Genomic DNA, 22,265 nt, shown 5'->3' on the forward strand with positions numbered 1-22,265 from the left:
TCTCGGCTCACTGCAGCCTCCGCCTCCCAGGTTCAAGCGATTCTCCCACCTCAGCCTCCCAAGTAGCTAGGATTACAGATGTCTTCCACCACACCCAGCTAATTTTTGTATTTTTAGTAGAGAACGGGGTTTCACCATGTTGGCCAGGCTGGTCTCGAACTCCTGACCTCAGGTGATCTGCCTGTCTCAGCCTCCCAAAGTGCTGGGATTACAAGCGTGAGCCACCGCCCCTGGCCTGATAAATATAAATTTAAAAAAGGAACATATTTGATTAATTTAAACAAAAATCTGGTTCTTTAAAAAGGCCAAAATAGACAAATTTGTTTATTTTCCTAGGAAAAAAAGCTCTCTCTCTGTCCTTCCCTGTCTTTCTTGTCTCTTTTTCAATCAAACACAAATAAACTACCCAAGGAAAGAGAAATGGAGTCATAACAGATACAGAGGAAAGCTTCTAAATAAGAGGATACTATATAATACTAAACACCAAGAAATTTGAAATGCCAAGTGAAATGCTTGATTTTCCATGAAAACATTTCAAAAACTGCCTCAAAAAGAGGTAAAAATCCATAAGTAAACCAATAATTATAGAGGAAACATAATAGGTCATCAAAATTCGACCAACCCTCCCCCTACAAAATACATTTTTAATGAAGATCTACCAAAGCTTCAAAGAACAAAAAAATCATGTGCTATTCAAGATGTCTGGTGCACACCAAAGCCGAAAGCCTTCTTAACTTATTAGAAAAGATAAGTATAACCTAGTCTATATGCCACAAGAAAAGAAAACGATAGGCCAACCTCACCTGTGAACACAGACGCAAATAGCTATGTAAAATATTAGCAGCATTATTTCAAAAGAACAATGCTCTTCATAAACTATTTCACATATCACCATTAGCATGGGTAATTTTGTTAGTGTTACAGAAACAAAACATTTTATTTTAATAAAGAAATTATCCAAAATCCAAAACTTCTTGAGTGTCAGCATGATTTTCAAAGGAAACACTCATTAGTGCATTTCGCATTTTGGATTTTCAGATTAGATGCTCAACTGGTATGTATTTTGAAAATATTCCAAAATCCAAAACACTTCTGGACCAAAGTACTTTCATCCACTGCTTTTATCCAAAGATAAAAGTTACTCAACCTGTAGCTATATACTTATTTTTTAAATCTTCTATTTATGGCAAGTGATAAGTGTTTTTCCACTTACTATATGCATAGAAATACATATATTTAAGGGAGAATGCACAGAAAAATAGAATAGTGCAAAGTACTTATAGCAGTGGCAAGAATCATGAAGAAGGCAAGCAAATACATGAGACTTTGGGAACCCTGAAATACGTAACATGATCAAAATGGCTTTCTATCAAAAATGTAAGTTTAGCTTCATATTAGAAAATCCATTAGTATGATTTACTATATTAACAGATTAAAGGAAAACAAATCATATGATCATCTCAATAGAAGATAGAAAAGCATTTATTAAAATTCAATAGTCATCTGATTTTAAATAAACTTAAAGAACTAGAAATAAAAGGAGGAATTCCTTAAATTGATAAAAGGTATCTTTAAGAAACCTACAGCAGATGTCCTTTTTAAAACAGAAACATCCTAGACAGGATTGCATTACATTAGAAATAAATATAAAGATGCATTCTACAAGTTTATTATTCAACACTGTTCTACAGGTCCAATCCAATTTAATAAGAGAAGAAAAAGGAGGAAAAGGGTATAACTATTGGAAATAAAAAGATGACAGGCACTATTTGCATATGATGTGACTGTTTTACATGTATGTGTGTGTTATAAACATATATAACAAATATTCAAGAAAATTTAAAAAATCCAAACAACTAATAAAGGAATTCAATAAGGAAGCTAGCTACGGAAATAAATAGCATTCAAAAAAATGTAATAAAAAGACATCCTTCCCAAAAGCAACAAAAATATGTCCAAGGATTAAACTAATACACGATGTATTTAAAAATTATAAAATTGTATTGAAGGATTTAAAGAACATCTGAATAAATGGGGAATCCATGTTCCAGGATAAGAAGCCTTAAGATTATAAAGATGTCAATTATCGAGATAATGTAACTGCTCTAGAAAGTAAATGCAATCCCAGTCTAAATCATAACACAGCATGTTTCATGGAATTGGACAAGCTGATTCTAGAGTTCGTCCAGAAAAGAAAATATACTAAAAAGCCAGGGTAACCTGAAAGGCAAACCAAACACTTGTCCTACAAAATATCAAAAACATATTATAAAGCTAAAGTAGTTAAAAGTGTGGCCCTGACTCAATGATAGACAATAAATCAATAACACAAAACAGAGCATCCAGAAATATGCTAGAAGAAAAATTAATAGGTGGCATTTCAAGTCAAGTGAGAGAGGATGAAGAATTTAATAAGTGATATTGGGCCAACAGCGAGACATCTAAGAAACAACAAACATGAAATTGGAAATCTATCTCAAATTATATACAAAATTAATACTAAATAGATTAAAAAGCAAATTCTAATACTATAAGTTTTAAACATATGTTGTTATTTCTACTTGCGTGAGTCTATTCCCTCTTCTGATAACAGTACTCTAACTTCTCTTTAGTGAATACTTTTGCTTTCATTGTATGAAGTCTTCGTAGAACTATCAATCAAGGTTCCCCCCTTCATCAGGCTAAGGGGGTGGAACTGGAGGGTGGTCACATAAAAGAAATAAAGCCAGTGAGACTCTTCTGGGATTTGAATCTTGAAGGGAATGATGCAAGGAAAAAAAATTGAGTGAATTTACCCCAGATTTCCCAGATCCCTGAACAAGTTCTGTTTCTAGTTCATTTCCAAAGCCAGGGTTCTTGAGTTTTTCCTTTCTTTCAATGAGCTATCACCTCATCCTCTTCTAGTAAATTCTCTTTTGTGTTTAGGTTCATGTCAGATAAGTTTCCATTGTTTGCAACTAAAAGAACTTGACACAAAACTCTTAAACAACCAGAATCTGGCACAGGATATTATTAAAATTTTAAAAAGATACAGCAAAAAAATACAATGAAGTGAAAGGACAAGCAACCATGAGAAAATATTAACAACATATATAAACACAGTATAATGCCAATATTATATTAAAAGCGCCTACAAATAAACAAAAATAAGCAAATAACCCAATAACATGGTCAATATATGTATATAGGTAATCAATATAAATGTCTAATACACAAACAAATGTTCAGCTTTGTTGGCAAAAAACAAATACTAATTAAATAACCATCAGGTAACATTTTTAACTCAAGAGACTGAAAAAAATTAAGAAAAACCCAATATTAACAAAATGTAGGAAAGTGGTCACTTCATCAACTATTGGCCAAATATAAGTTAATGCTATTTTCTCAAAGGACTACTTGGTATAACATCCATCAAAATTTTAAACTGGCACTTGCTTTCTTTCAGTAGTTTCACTTCTAGAAATTTAGACTTTGGAACAACGTATGTTCACAAGAACATAAATACAAATACTACATGTGATAACAAAAATTGAAAATAATATAAATGTTGAAAAGAAAATTGATTAAGTAAATTATAGCATATTCTTGGTAACAAAAATGTTGGTGTAGTTAAGAACAAGGTAGATCTACATACATTAACATGGAATAATTTCCTATATATATAGTTAAATGGCAAATGTCAGCAGCACAACAAGATGTTTGATATACTGCTAATTTAAAACTAGTCTATTAAAAGATAAAGATATAAACTACATATATTAAGAAAATAAGGATGGGCGCAGTAGCTCATGCCTATAATCCCAGCACTTTGGGAGGCCAAGGCAGGCAGATTACTTGAGCCCAGGAGTTCGAGACCAACATGGGCAACATAGCAAAACATTATCTCTAGAAAAAAAGAAAAACTACAAAATACAAAAATTAGCCAGGCATGGTGGTGTGCACCTGTGGTCCCAGCTACTCGGGAGGCAAGGTGACAGGATAGCTTGAGTCCGGAAGGTCAAGGCAGCAGTGAGCCATGATAGTGCCATTTCACACCAGCCTGGGCAACAGAAAAAGACCCTGTCTCAAAAAAAAAGAAAAAAAAAAGAAAGAAAGAAAGAAAGAAAGAAAGAAAGGAAGGAAGGAAGGAAGGAAGGAAGGAAGGAAGGAAGGAAGGAAAGAAAGAAAAAGAAAGAAAGAAAGAAAAGAGAAAAGAAAAAGAAAGAAAATACATTTGTAATAAAGGTAAAGGTACAATAAAGGATCTAGCAAGACATACACCAAATCATTAAAAGTGATTTTTGGCTGGGCACAGTGGCTCACGCCTGTAATGCCAACACTTTGGGAGGCCCAGGTGGGCAGATCACCTGAGGTCAGGAGTTTGAGACCAGCCTGGCCAACATGGTGAAACCTTGTCTCTACTAAAAATATCAAAAAATTAGCCAGGCATGGTGGTGTGTGCCTGTAATCCCAGCTACTTGGGAGGCTGATGCAGGAAAATCGCTTGAACCTGGAAGGCAGAGGCTGCAGTGAGCTGAGATCACGACACTGCACTCCAACCTTGGTGACAGAGCAAGACTCTGTCTCAAAAAAAAAAAAAAAAAAAAAGTGATTTTTACCTCCAGTAAGAATACAATCAGTACAATCAGCAGGGTACCAGTAATAGTATAATCAGCGGAGTACAAAGACTTTCTTGCCTTATTATTTATTCTCTATACTTCTTTTACTTCATGTATTTATGTCTTACATATATAATACATTTTATTAAAGAAAGTAAGGTGTGAATACACCAAACAAAAGAATCCCTGACAGGTAAAACCCTTCCAAATTAAAAATTGTAAACAATACTTCAAATTTTTAAGCTTTTCCATGAAAATATCATAAAATACTTTATTATTCAGATGTGAAATTAAAGAAACTATAACAACATTTTTTTGGTAAAAAACTAAGAAATATTTGGGTCAACTGGCATTTCACGCAATTATATATTTTTATATAAAATTTTGTAATAAAATTTAATGAAAGTATTTAATCCAAAGAGACTTAAGGAAGTTTCCACTACATAGACATGTTATTCATTAAATTTATTCATTAAATTCATTAACTCAAGGTCTCTTAACATCAACTGTCAATACTTTAAATCAAGAAATTTTCATTCATAGGAAAAACTATAAAACACCAGCAAAAACTCTCCTGCATAGGCTCACTGAAGTGTCTTTAGGCAGACTAGATTGCTGATTAGTTTCTACAAAATTAGAAACCCATTCTTTATTTCCAATTCCAATAATTTAAAATCATACACTAATTTGAATGTCTTGGCATCTTTTTCAAAACATGAAAGCCTTATTCTACAAATCTAGAAATCCAAAGCCATTTAAAAATAAATGTATGAAAAACTACCAAAATTCATCTGATTTTTGATAGATAAATTTTCCTAATAATAAAACGTAAGATGGTTACTAAATTAATTGGTTTCTAATTTTTCAGATAGTAAATATATGCCTCAAAAGAAAGCGAATTATAATAATTATATTTAGTAATTATTAATATAATTAAGAAACAAATGTATTAAAGTATAAACTATACCTGATGTAGAGAAATATTAGAAAAACATTCAAAGTGTATTTATTTCCTGTAGCTGTCTTTCAACTAAATAAATGATAGAAAAGAAAAACATACTCTAACCTTTCTGTTTTGGATTTGTTGTCAATTTTGTACTGATCAAGTTCTTGGCTAAGAGAATGCAGTTTTTCTTGAAGTCTCTTTTCACGATCTACACTTCCTTGATAAAATTTCATCTCTTTTTCCATTGCTTGCACTTTTTCTTCCATAGCCTTAAATTCATGAAGAATTAGATAGCTGACTCCACAGTACTTACAAATTTTTTCTTCAGGCAACATCTAGGAAACAGAACATACACTTACTAAATTTTTTTTTTAATTCTGAAAAATAAAGTTCAACTGAAGATATTGTAGCCTTGCTGGTTGAATGAAGTAAATATATAGTACACTATGCCTTGGAGCAATAATTATGACATTGCTCACATTTGTATAAAAAATTTTAAACTGGCATATTGAGTCTGACACAAAATCTTGGGATTAGAAAAAGATCTTTCAGGGCAATTGTTTCTCCATGGTATCTCTAAGAAACATTTACTCTTGAAATACTTTCCATAAAATAAAACCAAAAATAGTGAAAAATTTATAATCTTTATAATTCTGGTTTTAAGATGAATTTTCCACGAAGTGGGAGGAAATCACTGTTCTTTAATTGCAAACTGCTCTGTTCTCCTGGCTTTTTCAGATCTTATTTTCCTCATCTGTAAAATTATGACATTACACCAAATGAATTCTGTTTCTGTTCAGTTTCAGCATTTTATGATTTTTACAGAAATTTAACATTCTGTCATAAATCTACAAATAGGAAAAATACTTGGAACCTAATCTCTTCTCCCCAAGTCAGTTCTTAGTAGGTATGGTTATACCCATTTTACAGATTTTTTTTTTAAAAAAAACTGAGACTACTGAAGTTAAATAACCGGCTGATATGTGGAGAAGCTGGGATTAAAACTCAGGTCTATTCAAAACCGGCACTTGTGCCTTTAACCATCTGTATTATATTTATCTATCACATGTATATTGGATAGATCCTCTTCCTTCCTTCAGATAAAGTGTTGTATGACTTTTGGCCAGCATAGGGCCAGTGAAAAATGAAATTTTAGCCAAGTCAGAAGGGAGATAGTTCTTTTTTCTGTTTCAGGTATAAATATTTCTCAGTAGCCTCTGCTTGTTTTCCTATTCATAAAGGATAAGAGATGGCTTCATAAAATGCTTGCTCCAGGGTAATAAATTTGAAATTAACTCTTGGATTATCCAAAACTTACTCTTAAAGTGACCTCCCTTGAAACTATAGAAACTGTTCCTGTAACTAATAGTAATGCCACCATATCTGCCTACCAATGTCATTACACAAATGTCAACTGGAAGAAGACAATAACACATTTTTATAAAGTAAAATTTGGCTCCTTTAAATTTTAATAGTAAAAATTTTAAATTAAAAACCATAATACAGTATTGTGGGATATAGATTAATGACTATATCAACTATCTAATTGCCACTATATAAAATGTATAGATTTATAAAAGTAATCATAAAGATAATCTGGTTCAAGCTCTAGATGGATTCAATTCCATTAATCTACTTCAACCTAAATATGTTGTCGCCTATCCTTTATTTTAACATCCCAAATGATGGGAAACTACTTTCTAAAGCATTCTGTTTCATCTTCTGCCAGTTGTGTCTCTCAGGAAATCCTTTCTTAGGCTCATCACAAATCTGCCTCCCTGAAGTGTGCACTAGTTCCAGTCCTCTTAGAAACCATGTGGGACATCCCCAGGCCCCTTTCACATGAAGGTCTTTCTAATATTTGAAGACAGCGATCAGGAACACTCCATGTCTTCTCTTCTCTAGATCAACACTTACAATTCCTTCAGCTGAATTTCTTCCTCATTCTAGATTTCTCTAAATTTTTTCCAGTGTTCTACATGTGTTTCAAAGTATGGTGCCCAGAATGCAATAGTTTAGTGTGGCTGGTCTCACTAAAACAGAGTAAGAGAAGACTCAAACTTCTCTCATTCTAATATCTCATTACTAATATCATTGTAATACGTTCTAATGCAACCTTAGATCTCATTGGTCTTTCATATTTTTAGCAATTATATTTTGCTTTTATATACTATAACTGGCTTTATGTTAAATAAAACCCCTGATTTTAAAAATACTGCAGTGCAAACCAACATCTCATTATACTGAATATACCAATTATTTCCTTTCTGTGTTTCCATTTTAGAGAATCCACTTTCCTCAGCCCTGGCTGCTATGTTTGGCAATGTGACTAAGACTCCCTCCACCCATCTACCCTAGTCATGGCTGACTGGTGAACCAGGATTGGGCATCAGACCCAGAAGAACCAAGCCCAAGCTGGTATGAGCCAACTGGGCCTGTAATTGTTGAACATTCAGGCATTTAGGTCACCTTTGGCACAGCCATAAGACAGAAAATGTCATGCACAAGACACAAAGTAACTAACATAACTAAAATCTGAGACATGAATGAGTAGACACACAGACAGAAGCTGAGATAAGGACAGTGTAGCTCCAGAAAGAGAGAGAAAATAAGGAACCAGCCACTGTCTTATACCCCAAACTCTTCCAGTTCCTCACTTCAGTCCCTCTTGAGTCCTGGCTGCCCTACTTGCCATTTGGAATTCATGCCCAATCTTCCTCTACTATTTTCTCTTTTCTCCCTTAAGCTCCATATTCCTTGCAACCAATACTTCCCATGCTATTATGTGAGCATTTGGCTTTTCAGATCCAAGTACAGAACTACAGATGTAAATGTAAATATATAAAAATATATAAAATATATAAAAATATATATCTTATATTATCTTAGACTCACATATATTTGAGTATATAACATAGATATTTGCATTTCTCTGATGGCCAGTGATGATGAGCATTTTTTCATGTGTTTTTTGGCTGCATAAATGTCTTCTTTTGAGAAGTGTCTGTTCATATCCTTTGCCCAATTTTTGATGGGGTTGTTTTTTTTCTTGTAAATTTATTTGAGATCATTGTAGATTCTGGATATTAGCCCTTTGTCAGATGAGTAGATTGCAAAAATTTTCTCTCATTCTGTAGGTTGCCTGTTCATTCTGATGGTAGTTTCTTTTGCTGTGCAGAAGCTCTTTAGTTTAATTAGATCCCATTTGTCAATTTTGACTTTTGTTGCCATTGCTTTTGGTGTTTTAGACATGAAGTCCTTGCCCATGCCTATGTCCTGAATGGTATTGCCTAGGTTTTCTTCTAGGGTTTTTATGGTTTTAGGTCTAACATTTAAGTCTTTAATCCATCTTGAATTAATTTTTGTATAAGGTGTAAGGAAGGGATCCAGTTTCAGCTTTCTACATATGGCTAGCCAGTTTTCCCAGCACCATTTATTAAATAGGGAATCCTTTCCCCATTTCTTGTTTTTGTCAGGTTTGTCAAAGATCAGATAGTTGTAGATACGTGGCATTATTTCTGAGGGCTCTGTTCTGTTCCATTGGTCTATATCTCTGTTTTGGTACCAGTACCATGCTGTTTTGGTTACCGTAGCCTTGTAGTATAGTTTGAAGTCAGGTAGCATGATGCCTCCAGCTTTGTTCCTTTGGCTTAGGATTGACTTGGCAATGCGGGCTCTTTTTTGGTTCCATATGAACTTTAAAGTAGTTTTTTCCAATTCTGTGAAGAAAGTCATTGGTAGCTTGATGGGGATGGCATTGAATCTATCAATTACCTTGGGCAGTATGGCCATTTTCACGATATTGATTCTTCCTACCCATGAGCATGTAATGTTCTTCCATTTGTTTGTATCCTCTCTTTTATTTCATTGAGCAGTGGTTTGTAGTTCTCCTTGAAGAGGTCCTTCACATTCCTTGTAAGTTGGATTCCTACGTATTGTATTTTCTTTGAAGCAATTGTGAATGGGAGTTCACTCATGATTTGGGTCTCTCTCTGTTATTGGTGTGTAAGAATGCTTGTGATTTTTGCACATTGATTTTGTATCCTGAGACTTTGCTGCAGTTGTTTATCAGCTTAAGGAGATTTTGGGCTGAGACAATGGGGTTTTCTAGATATACAATCATGTCATCTGCAAACAGGGACAATTTGACTTCCTCTTTTCCTAATTGAATGCACATGTACCCTAAAACTTAAAGTATAATAATAAAAAAAAATAACATAGATATATATGTCTTAGACGTAGTTATTGCCTTTGGTTATTACCTTAGTTATTGCCATTGGTATCCAGGAAATTCTAAGCTTTATGTCTTTTGCAAAGTTGATCCTTATAAGTCATTTTATGTATCTCACTCACTGATTTTAAAATGCCGAATTGACTAAGTTGAGGACAGAGCTCCACAGCATGTCATATCACATTAGTTGATACTGTTCTATTATTCAGCACATTTTGGGTACAACTCTTAATCTGATCATTAAATTATCCAATTATCTTTGTTACCAGCCTATATTTATTTTATACTGTCTTCAGGAATATTATGACAAACTTTGTCAAATGTTTTCATAAAGTCCATATATTCTACACCTAATATGGTTCCTGGATCTAGTAACCCTATATAAAATGAAATGGCAAAGCCTACATGCTTGCTCTCAGTGAACATAAAATTGGCCCAAGGGTTATTGTTTTGTCTAATATATCCTCACAAATCACTCTTTCATAATATATTCTAAATCTTGTCTGGGATTGAAATTAAGTTCATTGGTTGTAAGTTATGGGCACTGTATACATGAAATGGCATTTGTGCATTATCCTATGACTCTCCACATGTCTTCAAACATAACCAAGAGTGGCTCTGCAATCCTATTCAAAGACACTATCAGCCCTCAGAAATATAATTCATCCATGTCAATAAATCTGAACTAATTAGGAACAGATGGATATTTTCTTAAAATTTTTGCCCATCTTGCATTTTGGTTTCTTCTCAATTTGAAAATTGTTGCTTACTGTAAGTCACTTTCATCATTAATCCTTGCCTATTAATTGCAGTTCTTGCCCTGCTCCTAGCAAAAAGTGTCCTATCTTTATTCGAAAGAAAACTCTTGATGGGTGGAGTAGATTTGCAGCCTGATGAATAAAACAGAAATGCTATAAACTTCACATTGTGAAAGGTATTAGAATGTTATTTCATCATAGCAGTCAAGGGAGAAAAGGCTGAAATGTATTTTATGTGAAGCAATACATTTTAGAGAATAGGTTTTCTAGAAGTTCAGCAAGGAAAGAGAAAACATGATATTCATTATGATGTAGAAAACAAGACAATGTGATTTTAAAATAATAGGTCCATAAGAGTGGTCTTCTGACTTTACCTGAATCATTAAGTGAGCAATGTTAAATAAATACATTGCACAAAATTTTTCAATGCTATTAAATTGTAAATAATGTTCTGTAAGCAAAACTGCTATAGAAAAAAATGTAATAACCCTTTCAAATTATTAGTGTCTATATGAGCTAATTACTTAGGGCATTTTTGTGAAACTTGAGAAGATATGAAATACTGTAATTATGTTCCCAAATGAAGTAAAATATCTGCTTTTTGTGAAATATAATTTATGCTTCATTCTTATAACTTGGTATTATATCATCCTCTCGTTTTGAAAGTAAAATAATGACATGCTGTCATTCTTGACAAAAGGCCTATCATTAACAGGATGTTCTGGTGTTCTACAAGATGCACTTTGGAGGAGACATTAACAAATGCAGTATATTAAACAAATGTAGAACCATTTGAAAATAAACTATGAAACAAACTTCTCAAATGCAGTGTTCATACTTTTAAAATTATAGTTATTTAATATAAAAATAATGTAAATGTTTAAAAAGGTTAAATTAGGCTTCAGATCCTTTTCAGAGCTCCTGTCTGTGCTTCAACTAGAAAAACTACTTAGTACCTTCCTGCTGCCCAATTGTGGCATTCTCTATTTCAAAATTGTGCCGCTTGGCCAAGCATGGTAGCTTACACCTGTAATCCCAGCACTTTGGGAGGCCGAGGTAGGTGGATTGCTTGAGCCCACGACGAGCCTGGACAACATGGTGAGACCTTATTTCCACAAAATTTTTTAAAAAATTAGCCAGGCGTGGTAGTGTGTGCCTGCAGTCTCAGCTACTTGGGAGGCTGAGGTGGGAGGACTGCTTGAGCCCAGGAGACAGAGGCTGCAGTGAGCTGAGATGGTGCTGCTGCACTCCAGCCTGGGCAACAGAGCAAGACCTTGTTTCAAATAAATACATACATACATACATACATACATACAATTGTGCCTCCTTCTCCCACCCATATGACGCTTTTTGTGCTTAGACAAGGAGGAAATAAACTATTTTTTGTAGATAAGAGTGATAGCAGTATGAAATATTAATCCTTCTAAGAGGTTTTCCATTCAATAAGATGCCTTTACTCAAAACAATGAGTGTTTAGTAAATTTCATTCAGATTAGGAGAAAGTTTTTGAGATAGGGAAATATATACTTCAAGCTCATTAGTCAAACAGACCACCCGACTACTTCATAAAGCCATTAGGACCCTTCCTCATCGTTAAGTTAACCTGCTTATTTGCCAATTTAAAAACCAATTTAGTAACGGGCACTTACAAAAAAAAACCCTACAGCTTTATTATAATTAGTAGTAAAAGACTCAGTGCTTTTCCCCCTAAGGTTGGGAAAATGGCAAGGATATCTACCCTCACTGCACTTATTCAATATAGTCCTATAATATCTAGCCAGAGCAACAATGCAAGGGGAAATAAAAGGCATACATATTAGAAGGAAAAAATAAAACTCTCCCTAATTGAGATGGCATAATTATCTACATAGAAAATCCCAAGAAATCGACAATAAAACTAGAACTAGTAAGTTCAGAAAGGTTGCATGTTTCAAGATACAAACAGAACAATCAATTGCATTTCTATATATACCCAGTCAGCACCTGGACACTGAAATTGAAAATAATATATATATATATCTATATATATAGAGAGAGATATTTACAATTGCTCCAAAAAATTAAATACTCAGGTGTAGATATAACAAAATATGTACAAGATTTGTATGTTGAAAACTACAAAATGCTGATGAAATATATTGAAGATCTAAATAAATAGAGAGAGATACTATGTTTATGGTTTGGAAGACTCAAAATAGTAAAGATATCAATTCTCCCTAAATTGGTATAATCCAATTTCTATCAAAATCTCAGCAAAATATTTTATATATAGAAAGAGTTATTCTCAAATTTGTATGTAAAGCCAAGGAATTAGAATAGCTAAAATATGCTGAAAAGGAAGAATAAAGTGGGGGGAATCACTACCTGATTTCAAGACATACTGTATTGCTATAGTAATCAAGATTGTATGATATTGGCAGAAGGAAGGACACATAGATCAATGGAACAGAACAGAAAACGACCTCCATAAATATGCCAAACTGATTTTTGACAAAGGTACAAAAGCAGTTCAATGAAAGAAAGATAGCCTTTTCAACAAATGGCGCTGGTACAATTGGATATCCATACATTTTTTTTTTAAAAAAAGGAATCTCAACCTAAACCTCACATATTCTACAAGTAGAGACAAAAATATAAAATATAAAAGTAGAAAAAATTAGAAGAAATATTTTTAGGAAAATAATAGGAGAATATCTTCAGGATCCAAACTGGAAAAGACCTCATATTTAATACCAAAAGCATGATTCATAAATGGAAAATCTGATAACCTGAATTTCATCAAATTTAAAAACTTCTGATCTGCAAAAGACCTTGCAAATAGGATAAAAAGACAAGCTACAGACCAGGAGAAAATATTTGAAAACCACATATCTTACTAGTACCTAGATTATATAAAGAATTTCCAAAATTCAGCAGAAAAAAAAAGTCTAATTAGAAAATGAACAACAAGACTTGAAGAGACCTTTCACATAAGAGGATATTCAGATGCCAAATAAGCACATGAAAAGATATTAACATCATTTCATTAGCCATTAGGAAAATGCAAATTAAAACCACAATGAGATATCACTCACTACACATCACCGACAACATCAAATGCTGCTAAAGATGTGGAGAAACTGGATCACTCATATACTGCAGGTAAAAAATGTAAAATGGTATACCCACTCTGGAAAACAGTTTAGTAGTGTCTTTAAAAAAAAAAAAAAAAAAAAAACACCTGTAGTTACTATATAACATAGCAATTGAACTCTTGGCCATTTATCCCAGGAAAATGAAAATGTATGTTCACATAAATGAATGTTTATAGCAGCTTTATATGTAAAGCAGCTGAAAACTGGAAAAAACCTAGATTCCCTTCAATGGGTAGGTAAATGGTTAAACAAACTGGTACATTCATACCATGGAATACTACTCAGCAATAAAAAGGAATAAACTATTGATACACACAACCTAATGAAACTCCAGAAAATTACAGATTGAAAAAAGCTAATCCCAAAAGATTACACACTACATGATTCCATTTATATAACATTCCTGACATAAAATTATTGGAGACCAGACCAATGGTTGCCAGGGCCATGGACTGGGAGTAGGGAAGAGATTGGGGAAGTTAAGGTGAATGTGGTGATAAAAGGACAACATGAGGAATCCTTGTTGTGATGAAAGTGTTCTGTATCTTGATTGTATCAATTGTCAATATCCTGGTTATGACATTGTACTTTAGTTTTGCCAGATGTTACCACTGCGGGAAGCTAGATGATGAATACTTGGGATTTCTTGGTGTTATTTCTTACCCTGCATGTGAATCTACAATTATCTCAAAATAAGAAGTTTAATTTTAAAATAATAAAAATAGAAAAAAATCAATCTGGGACTAAAATCCCAGAGATTGATCCATAAAGACATGTTATTGAGCAATATCAGAAATGCTGGCTTTATCCTATGTAAATTATAAATGATATGCCTATGTCTATCTATATATACTTCCAAAGCATATTTCCTCCAATACCTATTTTTACACCGGGAATCCTCACCTTAGTAAACTCGATGACCTTCTATGGTCAGTTGGCAAAAGTATTTTTGACTGCAAATTGGCAAATTCAGATTTTTCAAGATTCATAATAAAATTTTGAAGAAAATGCTTTTTCTAATGAACTATCTTGGGTCACAAAAATAAGTGAATAGACTCTCCAAAAATTATACAGCTTCCTATTCCCTTTGTCAGAAGGTTTTAATAAAACTACAATTGCTTAAAAACACATCATACATAAACGTCCATACACACACACACATCACAACTTTCCCAGGATGCTAGGTCTAACATTTGTATGACCACTTTATTTTCCCTTTTCTTCCACTTCAACTCAACAAAAAATCTGAACCTAGCCACAGTGGCCCAAAATAACCTGGAAATTAAGTTTATTTTTTCTGGCAAATGACAATCTGTGCTTGGAAATATAAAACTGCTATTCTGAATAAATTTCAAAGTTCCAAAGTACTAAAATTACTTTACTGAAACAGGACAAAATGAGCTGTTACTGCTGGGGAAAGGGATTGTTATCCCTGAAAGAACAGTGCGCTCTCTAGCCCTTGTATCGCTACTTCTGTTTTGCAAAATAAACAACTCTGATCTCTTTTTTTACTTTTGTGTTCTGTGGTAATAAAGATTTCCGGAAGCTAAAATCCTATTACAAGTGTTCATTTTGTCACCATTTTAAAAAAACAAAAGATCAGTTTCACTTTTTGCAAACTAATTGATTTTTCCACTAGCTTGTTGCTGTTGTTTTGATTTCCACATATGTCCCCTGGCAAAAACAGCAAAAGGAAAATTATTCATTGCTCTTTTCTAAAAAGAGGAGTCCATATGTCTCTAAAATGGATTGACATTCACGAGGGGAAGAGATATACAATTACAGTATTACTTTGCTGATCTGTAAGTGTTGTTTTAGTCTTAAATTGTGGCAATAAAATCCTAAACCCAGAACAATACTATAATTTCAAGTGTATTCTGCTTTCTGAATACTTGATGAAAATCCTAGTAAGTCTGCTGGTTATCTGAGGTCAGGGACAGGTAGGAGTCATCTCAGCCTGGAGAGAGAACAGATTTAGAGATATGATCTAAATACATACAGAAGTAACCTGTAGAGTGCAGCAGCAGAAAAAGGAGCCAAATGTGATTTTGCTATCTAGCCCATGGGCTGCTTTTACATTTTCTGCCACTTAAGAAGATGGAAGTCTGACAAGTATACTATGCTCAGTCAGAAACTGTGATAAAAAAGGAAAAAGACCTGGACATGAGAGTCAAAGATTATCTTATTCCTTCTTCCCTAAAATTCCCTGAGGAGATGAGACCAAGGGGAAAATGGTTTAACAATCTTAGCCTTCTAATCAGGCAACGGGTTCTCCAACTGTAGCTTTTTATCATCATAGTTCTTCTCTATCTACACTTTTTCTTTGGTAGCCATCTCCCCTAACACCTTTACATTTTTTGCAACTCTCCTTTTTCTACTACTACTCATTTTGGCATTAATAGTACAGTGTGGCATAGTCATCTTCAAATACTAATTTATCAGCCATCTATTTCCATATCACATAGCAAAAATACATAAAGAAATAAATAGGAAAGGAAGGCTCTCACCTTCTCTTCCCTGATTTCTACACTCACCTTCCTTGCCTATACACAGAAAAAAAAGGAAACAGCAGGGACTTCTCTAGAAAGAGAAGCCAGCATAAAAAGTAACATAAAAAGTTAACAGAACAAGAAAGAAAAAAAAAAGCCTTTGAAAGACCTGTCACTGCACACTGATCCACCCACCTCAGGTCCTTTTTTCTTCAATAGAGAAATAGAGCCATTTCCAAGCTATTATGAAAAAAAAGTCTTTTTCTTCACATTAAAATGAAATAGTTCTAATCTAAATGGCTCCTGTTACCACTATAAGCTATATATCTAATCAGCAGTCCCCAATTTTTTTGGGCACCAGAGACTGATTTCGCGGAAGACAATTTTTCCATGGACTGGGGAGATGGGGATGATTTTGGGATGAAATTGTTCCACCTCGGATCATCAGGCGTTAGTTAGATTCTCATAAGCAGCACACAACCTAGAACCCTTGCATGTGCAGTTCCTGCTCCTGTGAGAATCTAATGCTGCTGCTGATCTGACAGGAGGCAGAGCTCAGACAGTAATGCTCACTGGCTTGCCACTCACCTCGGGCTGTGTGGCCCAGTTCCTAACAGGCTATGGACTGGTACTAGTCAGCGGCCAGGGGTTTGGGGACCCCTGATCTATCTCTCTGTATAGAATAATACATGCAGCTGATTAAATACACTGCCCAGTCACTAAGAAATTAAGTGAAATTACAGACAATCTAGATAAATCAAATATAGGTAAGAAGTTATGTAACACATTTATTCTAAAAGATGGTACTTTCATAGGCTTTGGGATGTATATACATATTCTGGCTACTTTAAAATCAAGCACCCCAAACAGGGACTGGCACATAATAGGCATAATACTTGTTGTATAAATGCATGTAACTTAGGTCTGAAAAAGTGCAAAGCTGCACTTTACGTGACCAAATCTACGACCAGCACACTTGTCCAGGACCTTACGCAGCTGAGCCTCTTTTGGTGTCCCCACTTCTCTGCACTGCCTGGATGGCTGCCTGCCATTCTTGCTTTAGACTCTAACTGCAGATTTATGAAATGCTTGGTTTTAGTATTTTTTAAACAATTTACTTGTAAAGTATCTCAAACATGAGAGAAAATCCTCTATAACTCTCATAAAAACCTTATCAAAATATAGATAAGATACATATTTTATGTTTTCAAAACACTGTAGTTGTTAAAAATTCTCTAACTTGGCCAGCTTTTCTCACCAGAAAGCTTCTGTTCCTTTGACCTAGGATGCCTTACCCGCTGCCTGTGGAAATACTAGGCCTTCAAGAGGCAACTCCAGTTTCACCTCCAGCATAAAGCTCCCCCTCTGGCCATTCCACCATGCAGGAATTCCTCTTTCTACTTTCTTCATTCTCACAGCAGATACTATCTTACATGGCACTAAATCATACACTGCCTTGTAGAGCTATTTTTTATCATGTCATTATACATCCTCTGCCTGAGAGGTGATTAGGGCCTGAAGTGCAGCTATTGTTTCTTGTAGATTTTGTTTGCTTTGCTTTGTTTCTTTTAATTTCCACCACACCTAGGCTAGTACAAGAAAGGGACTTAGTTCAGGGCAAGAGGAAGGATATTTCATGTCTTCAAATATATATAAGCACCATTTCTCAGGTGAGTACAAGTATAGCTGAACCCTCTCTGTATGCTTACTCTTTTACACCTAACTTAAAAGGTGAAGATAATTGAATGTAACGATTTAAAAGGTCTTTTATGGTAAATGGACTTCTCTTCCTGTTCCTGCTAGATTACAGTTTACATAAATCTGAAGGGCAGGCAGCAACAGTAAGCATCAAGTTAAATCAATGACATGATTAACAGGCAGCCCAAAGGTACATGCACAATGGACAAAAGCGTATCTGAGAGCTGACTGCAAATTTTAATCAAAATTTAACAGATTAGTTGTTAATTAAGAGTTAACTGTAGATTTACTGAAAAACCTGATTGATGATAAAGTTTGAGGTCATAACTCACAATTTAAGTCAATCTTTTTCAAAGAGAGATTTTTAAAATTATACTATTAACAATGTATGGATTGCAAGCTAAATATGGGGAAAATGCCTTGTCCTGAGTACAGATGTGAACTAACAGGGAAGAGAACAGCATAAAAACTAAAGAACTGAGTGTTAATTAGATTAAATGAGTTGATATATAGTTGACCTTTGAAAAACATGGACATTAGGGGTGCCAACCTCCCCTCCACATAGTTGAAAATCCATGTACAACTTCTGACTCCGCAAAAACTTAACTACTAATAGCCTACTGTTGACAGGAAGCCTTGCTGATAATATGAACGTTCAATTAATGCATATTTTATAAAGTAAGCTAGAGAAAAGAAAATGTTATTAAGAAAATCATCGTAAGGAAGAGGAAATACATTTAATCTTCATTAAGTGGAAGTGGATCATCAAAAATGACTTCATCCTCATGTTCACATTGAGCAGGCTGAGGAGGAAGAGGAAGAGGAGGGGTTGGTGTTGCTGTCTCAGGGATGACACAGGTGGAGAAAGTGGAAGGGGAGGCAAAAAAGACAGGCACACTTGGAGTAACTGAGGAAATATAACTTCTGTCGAACTTTTTTGCTTTTTCATTTCTCTAAAAATGTTTCTATATGGTGCCAATCCTTCTTCCAAAGTTTGCTTTAGTTTCAGTGCCCATATCACAGAAAGGTTCATGTTGTAAAAGAAGTGATAAGCAGTCTTGAATAACTGAAACCCTTCTGCCATACTATCTAACATCAATTTGTTTTCTGGCACTGCCTCTACTATGTCTTCTTTCTCATTGTCTGCACTGATTCAGAAAAAAAAATCATCTCCAAGTTGTCCTCTGCTAATTCTTCGTGTGATGTCTATTAGCTCCTGAATTTCTCCAAGATTAGTATCTTTTTTTTTTTTTTTTTTTTTTTTTTTTTGAGACAGAGTCTCGCTCTGTAGCCCAGGCTGGAGTGCAGTGGCGCAATCTCGGCTCACTGCAAGCTCTGCCTCCCGGGTTCACGCCATTCTCCTGCCTCAGCCTCTCCGAGTAGCTGGGACTACAGGTGCCCGCCACCACGCCCGGCTAATTTTTTTTTGTATTTTTAGTAGAGACAGGGTTTCACCGTGGTCTCGATCTCCTGACCTCGTGATCCGCCCGCCTCGGCCTCCCAAAGTGCTGGGATTACAAGCGTGAGCCACTGTGCCCGGCCCAAGATTAGTATCTTGAAACCCTTCACTCTCTGACCTTTTTTGCCATATCCACAATCTCTTTTATAATTTCCTTTATTGGCTCCATTGTAAATCCTTTGAAGTCATGCACAACGTCTGGACAGTTTTCTTTAGAAGGAATTTCTTGTTCCAGGCTTGATGACTTTCATGGCTTTTTCTATAACAATGATGGCATCTTCAATGGTGTAATCTTTCAAGACTTTGGTAATGTTCTATCAGGGTTCTCTTCCATAGCATTGACAGTCCTTTCCATAGACTACTGTTGAGGTACTTCCTGACTTCAGAGACAAAGCATTGATGGACTCAGTCTAGAAAAAGCGATCTCCTTGTCCAAGCCTTTGTGTTGTACAACCAAAAGACTAACACCTGATGTTTATCTTTTCCCATCAAGGCTGGAGATTAGCAGTTTTATAGATAAGGGAAGTCCTGATCATAAACCTGACTACATTTGCACAAAACAATAGATTTGGCCTATCCCTTCCTTCCTTAAATCCTGGTGCTCACTTCTCTTCCTTACTAATGTATTTTGTGTCATTTTTTTTTTTTTTTCCAGAATAGGGCACTTTTGTTTGCATTAAAAACCTGTTTAGGAGATTGATTTGAGTGATAACTCCATCTCCTGTGTAGCATGGCCATCCTCGTTTCCATTAAACTCTTTCTCTACTGCAATGCCGTGGTCTCAGTGGCTTGATTTCATCTGTGTGGGAGGAAGAACCCATCGGGCTATTATAAATTTGGGGGTCTGTCTGGGATCTGCCTTTGTTGGTGCCTGCCTGCAGTTTGTCAGCCCCCACCAGTATGATGGAATTGGAGGTTAGCTCTGGCAGCTGCTTATTTCTCTGGAACTGAAGGCCATGTCTGGTGCTGTCCTTGCCCAGTGAGGCCCTGTTGACCCACAGTGCTTGGGCCTAATTGCAGTAGAGAAAGACATCCTTCCTAGAAAGACATCTTTAAACTGGTGTGCTGAGTATTCTAAGCACAGCCAGAACCTTCTTCCTTCTCCCAGTTGGTTTGGCTCCACTGGGTTTCTTGGTTCTGCTCCTTCAAGGGTCTTGGTTTGGCTCCTTTGGGGGTACTAGCTGGCTCTCCCAAAATAGTAGGAAGACTCTGGGTTTGGGGAGATGTCTTCCCAGTTAGAGAATAAGAGGTTAGTTCAGAAGAATTACTCCTGGAAATTTTTGGTTAGGAATCCTGGTTTGGAAGGCCTTTTTGTTTTTCTTTATCTCATTGTGTGTATTTGTATATATGGAGAGAATTCCCTGAAAGAACTGCTGATGAAAGTCCAGGAGGCTCTACTAGTTTGTCTGGTTGGTCACATTCTGTGAGCCATGAAGAAAGTTCAACAGGTCTAACTCAGGGTGACTATCCACTCTTCCATGTTGCTTAAAGATCACCTGTTGAAACTCCTGGTTGGAGAATATCCCACCCCACTCTGAGTGGACCAAAGACAACATGGGCCAACAGAGGCAAGTTTAAGCCTTGCCAGGTCAATACTTGGATGCTAAGCGGACTGGTGTCTGTGTTTTGTCATGTGTATTTTCCTCTGCCTGGAACAAAAAAATATCATTTTGGTTCCCCCATGTAGCCTGGCTACATCTTGCAAAACGAGGTTTTTGACTATGATTCCATGAAACAGAAAGAGATGATTTTCTTTTGTAATGCAGCGTGGCCCCACAGCTATGGTACAGCAAGCAGCAACACCAAAGCTGCTGAGAGTAAAGGAACCTGGAAAGCTAGCATGCTGGCAAAAGGGTAAGAATTTCTTATCAGCCAGGCTTCTGGCCTCTCTCTGCACAAACTGATGGTAAAAATCACTGTCTCCTTTGCAAAGTCTGATTAATGGGAAAAAAGGATTTGTATGATTAGTCTGAGGTTGTAGCAAATCTCGTGCACTTTGTGCTATGAATATTCATATTGTTTCACTCCTTTCCTCTCAGTTTTTATCTTTATGTGTCTTCTGTCATGGAGAGGGGCACCGTAGGATAGAACAAGGGCCTAGGATCCCTATAAGCCCAAGGCTCAAGCTGGCCCTGTGGGCTGGTCAGTTACAAACTTTGCTGCAGGTCCCTGAAACAAAAACTGGACGAGGTTTCCCTCTCATCTTGTTTTACATCCTTGGGAGCTTGACTCTGTGACCATGTGGAGGTACACTCTCAGTCTCCACCATCCAAAGGGCAGGAATTTTTCGGTTCATGTCAGTATGAGAGGACCAGGTGTCTGAGATGAGTCAGCACACTCTTCATCCCAAATGTGTCATGCCTTTGGGTGAGTCTTGTCTTAAAAGATCCCATTTCTACAGGGCTCTTGTCATCTTTTGTTATCTTAAGCCCATTACAGACAGTGAATTCTTGGGGATGATGGAGATATCTCCTCTATCCCCTCTCTAAGAATACCTCTTGCTTATATGATAAAATCCTGGAACATTAACATCTGGGCTTGTAAAAGACTCAGATTAAGTCACTACTGAAACTGAGTATACCATTTTTTAAAAAGAATTTTAGAAATCTTTTATTCTCCACAATTAAAGTTTTTAAAAAGGATGAATAATGCCATAACTAGCTTCAGAAAATTCTCTCAAGCAGTTACAATCCTTTACAAGCTTGAAAATGACTGCCCCAGACTCCTTCCTGGAAGAGCAATGGCAGCTGCCCCATGCTGTAGCTCAGTAGCTAAGACTACCCTTTTATAGTAGCAGTCTGGGCTCAATTGCTGGCTTTGGGAATGAGTCCTTTCTGGTTGGATACTTGTGGGACTTTTGCCATTTATTGATTCTTTTCTTCTCCATGGACAGCTTCTGATTTCCTGTCTTGAATTTTCTTTTCTCTGAGCTACCTCAGGGGCTATTCTACA

The 22,265-nt window shown here is 35.6% G+C and overlaps 1 protein-coding gene across 6 annotated transcripts in view; it reads right to left on the bottom strand.

The window, feature by feature from the left end:
• The window catches only part of LOC116463588 (interaptin-like), a 219,295-nt gene that overhangs the window by 183,852 nt on the left and 13,178 nt on the right, over nt 1–22,265 (bottom strand). For 3 of the 6 annotated variants that reach the window (XM_058434747.1, XM_058434745.1, XM_058434744.1), the window contains exon 3: nt 5,665–5,879. The exons of the other annotated variants lie outside the window; for them this stretch is intronic. In XM_058434747.1, coding sequence (XP_058290730.1) covers nt 5,665–5,879 — 215 coding nt within the window. The remainder of the gene's footprint in view (nt 1–5,664; nt 5,880–22,265) is intronic. 6 annotated transcript variants of the gene reach the window in all.

This window comes from Hylobates moloch, unplaced genomic scaffold (assembly GCF_009828535.3).
Source record: "Hylobates moloch isolate HMO894 unplaced genomic scaffold, HMol_V3 SCAFFOLD_43, whole genome shotgun sequence".
Taxonomy (NCBI): domain Eukaryota; kingdom Metazoa; phylum Chordata; class Mammalia; order Primates; family Hylobatidae; genus Hylobates; species Hylobates moloch.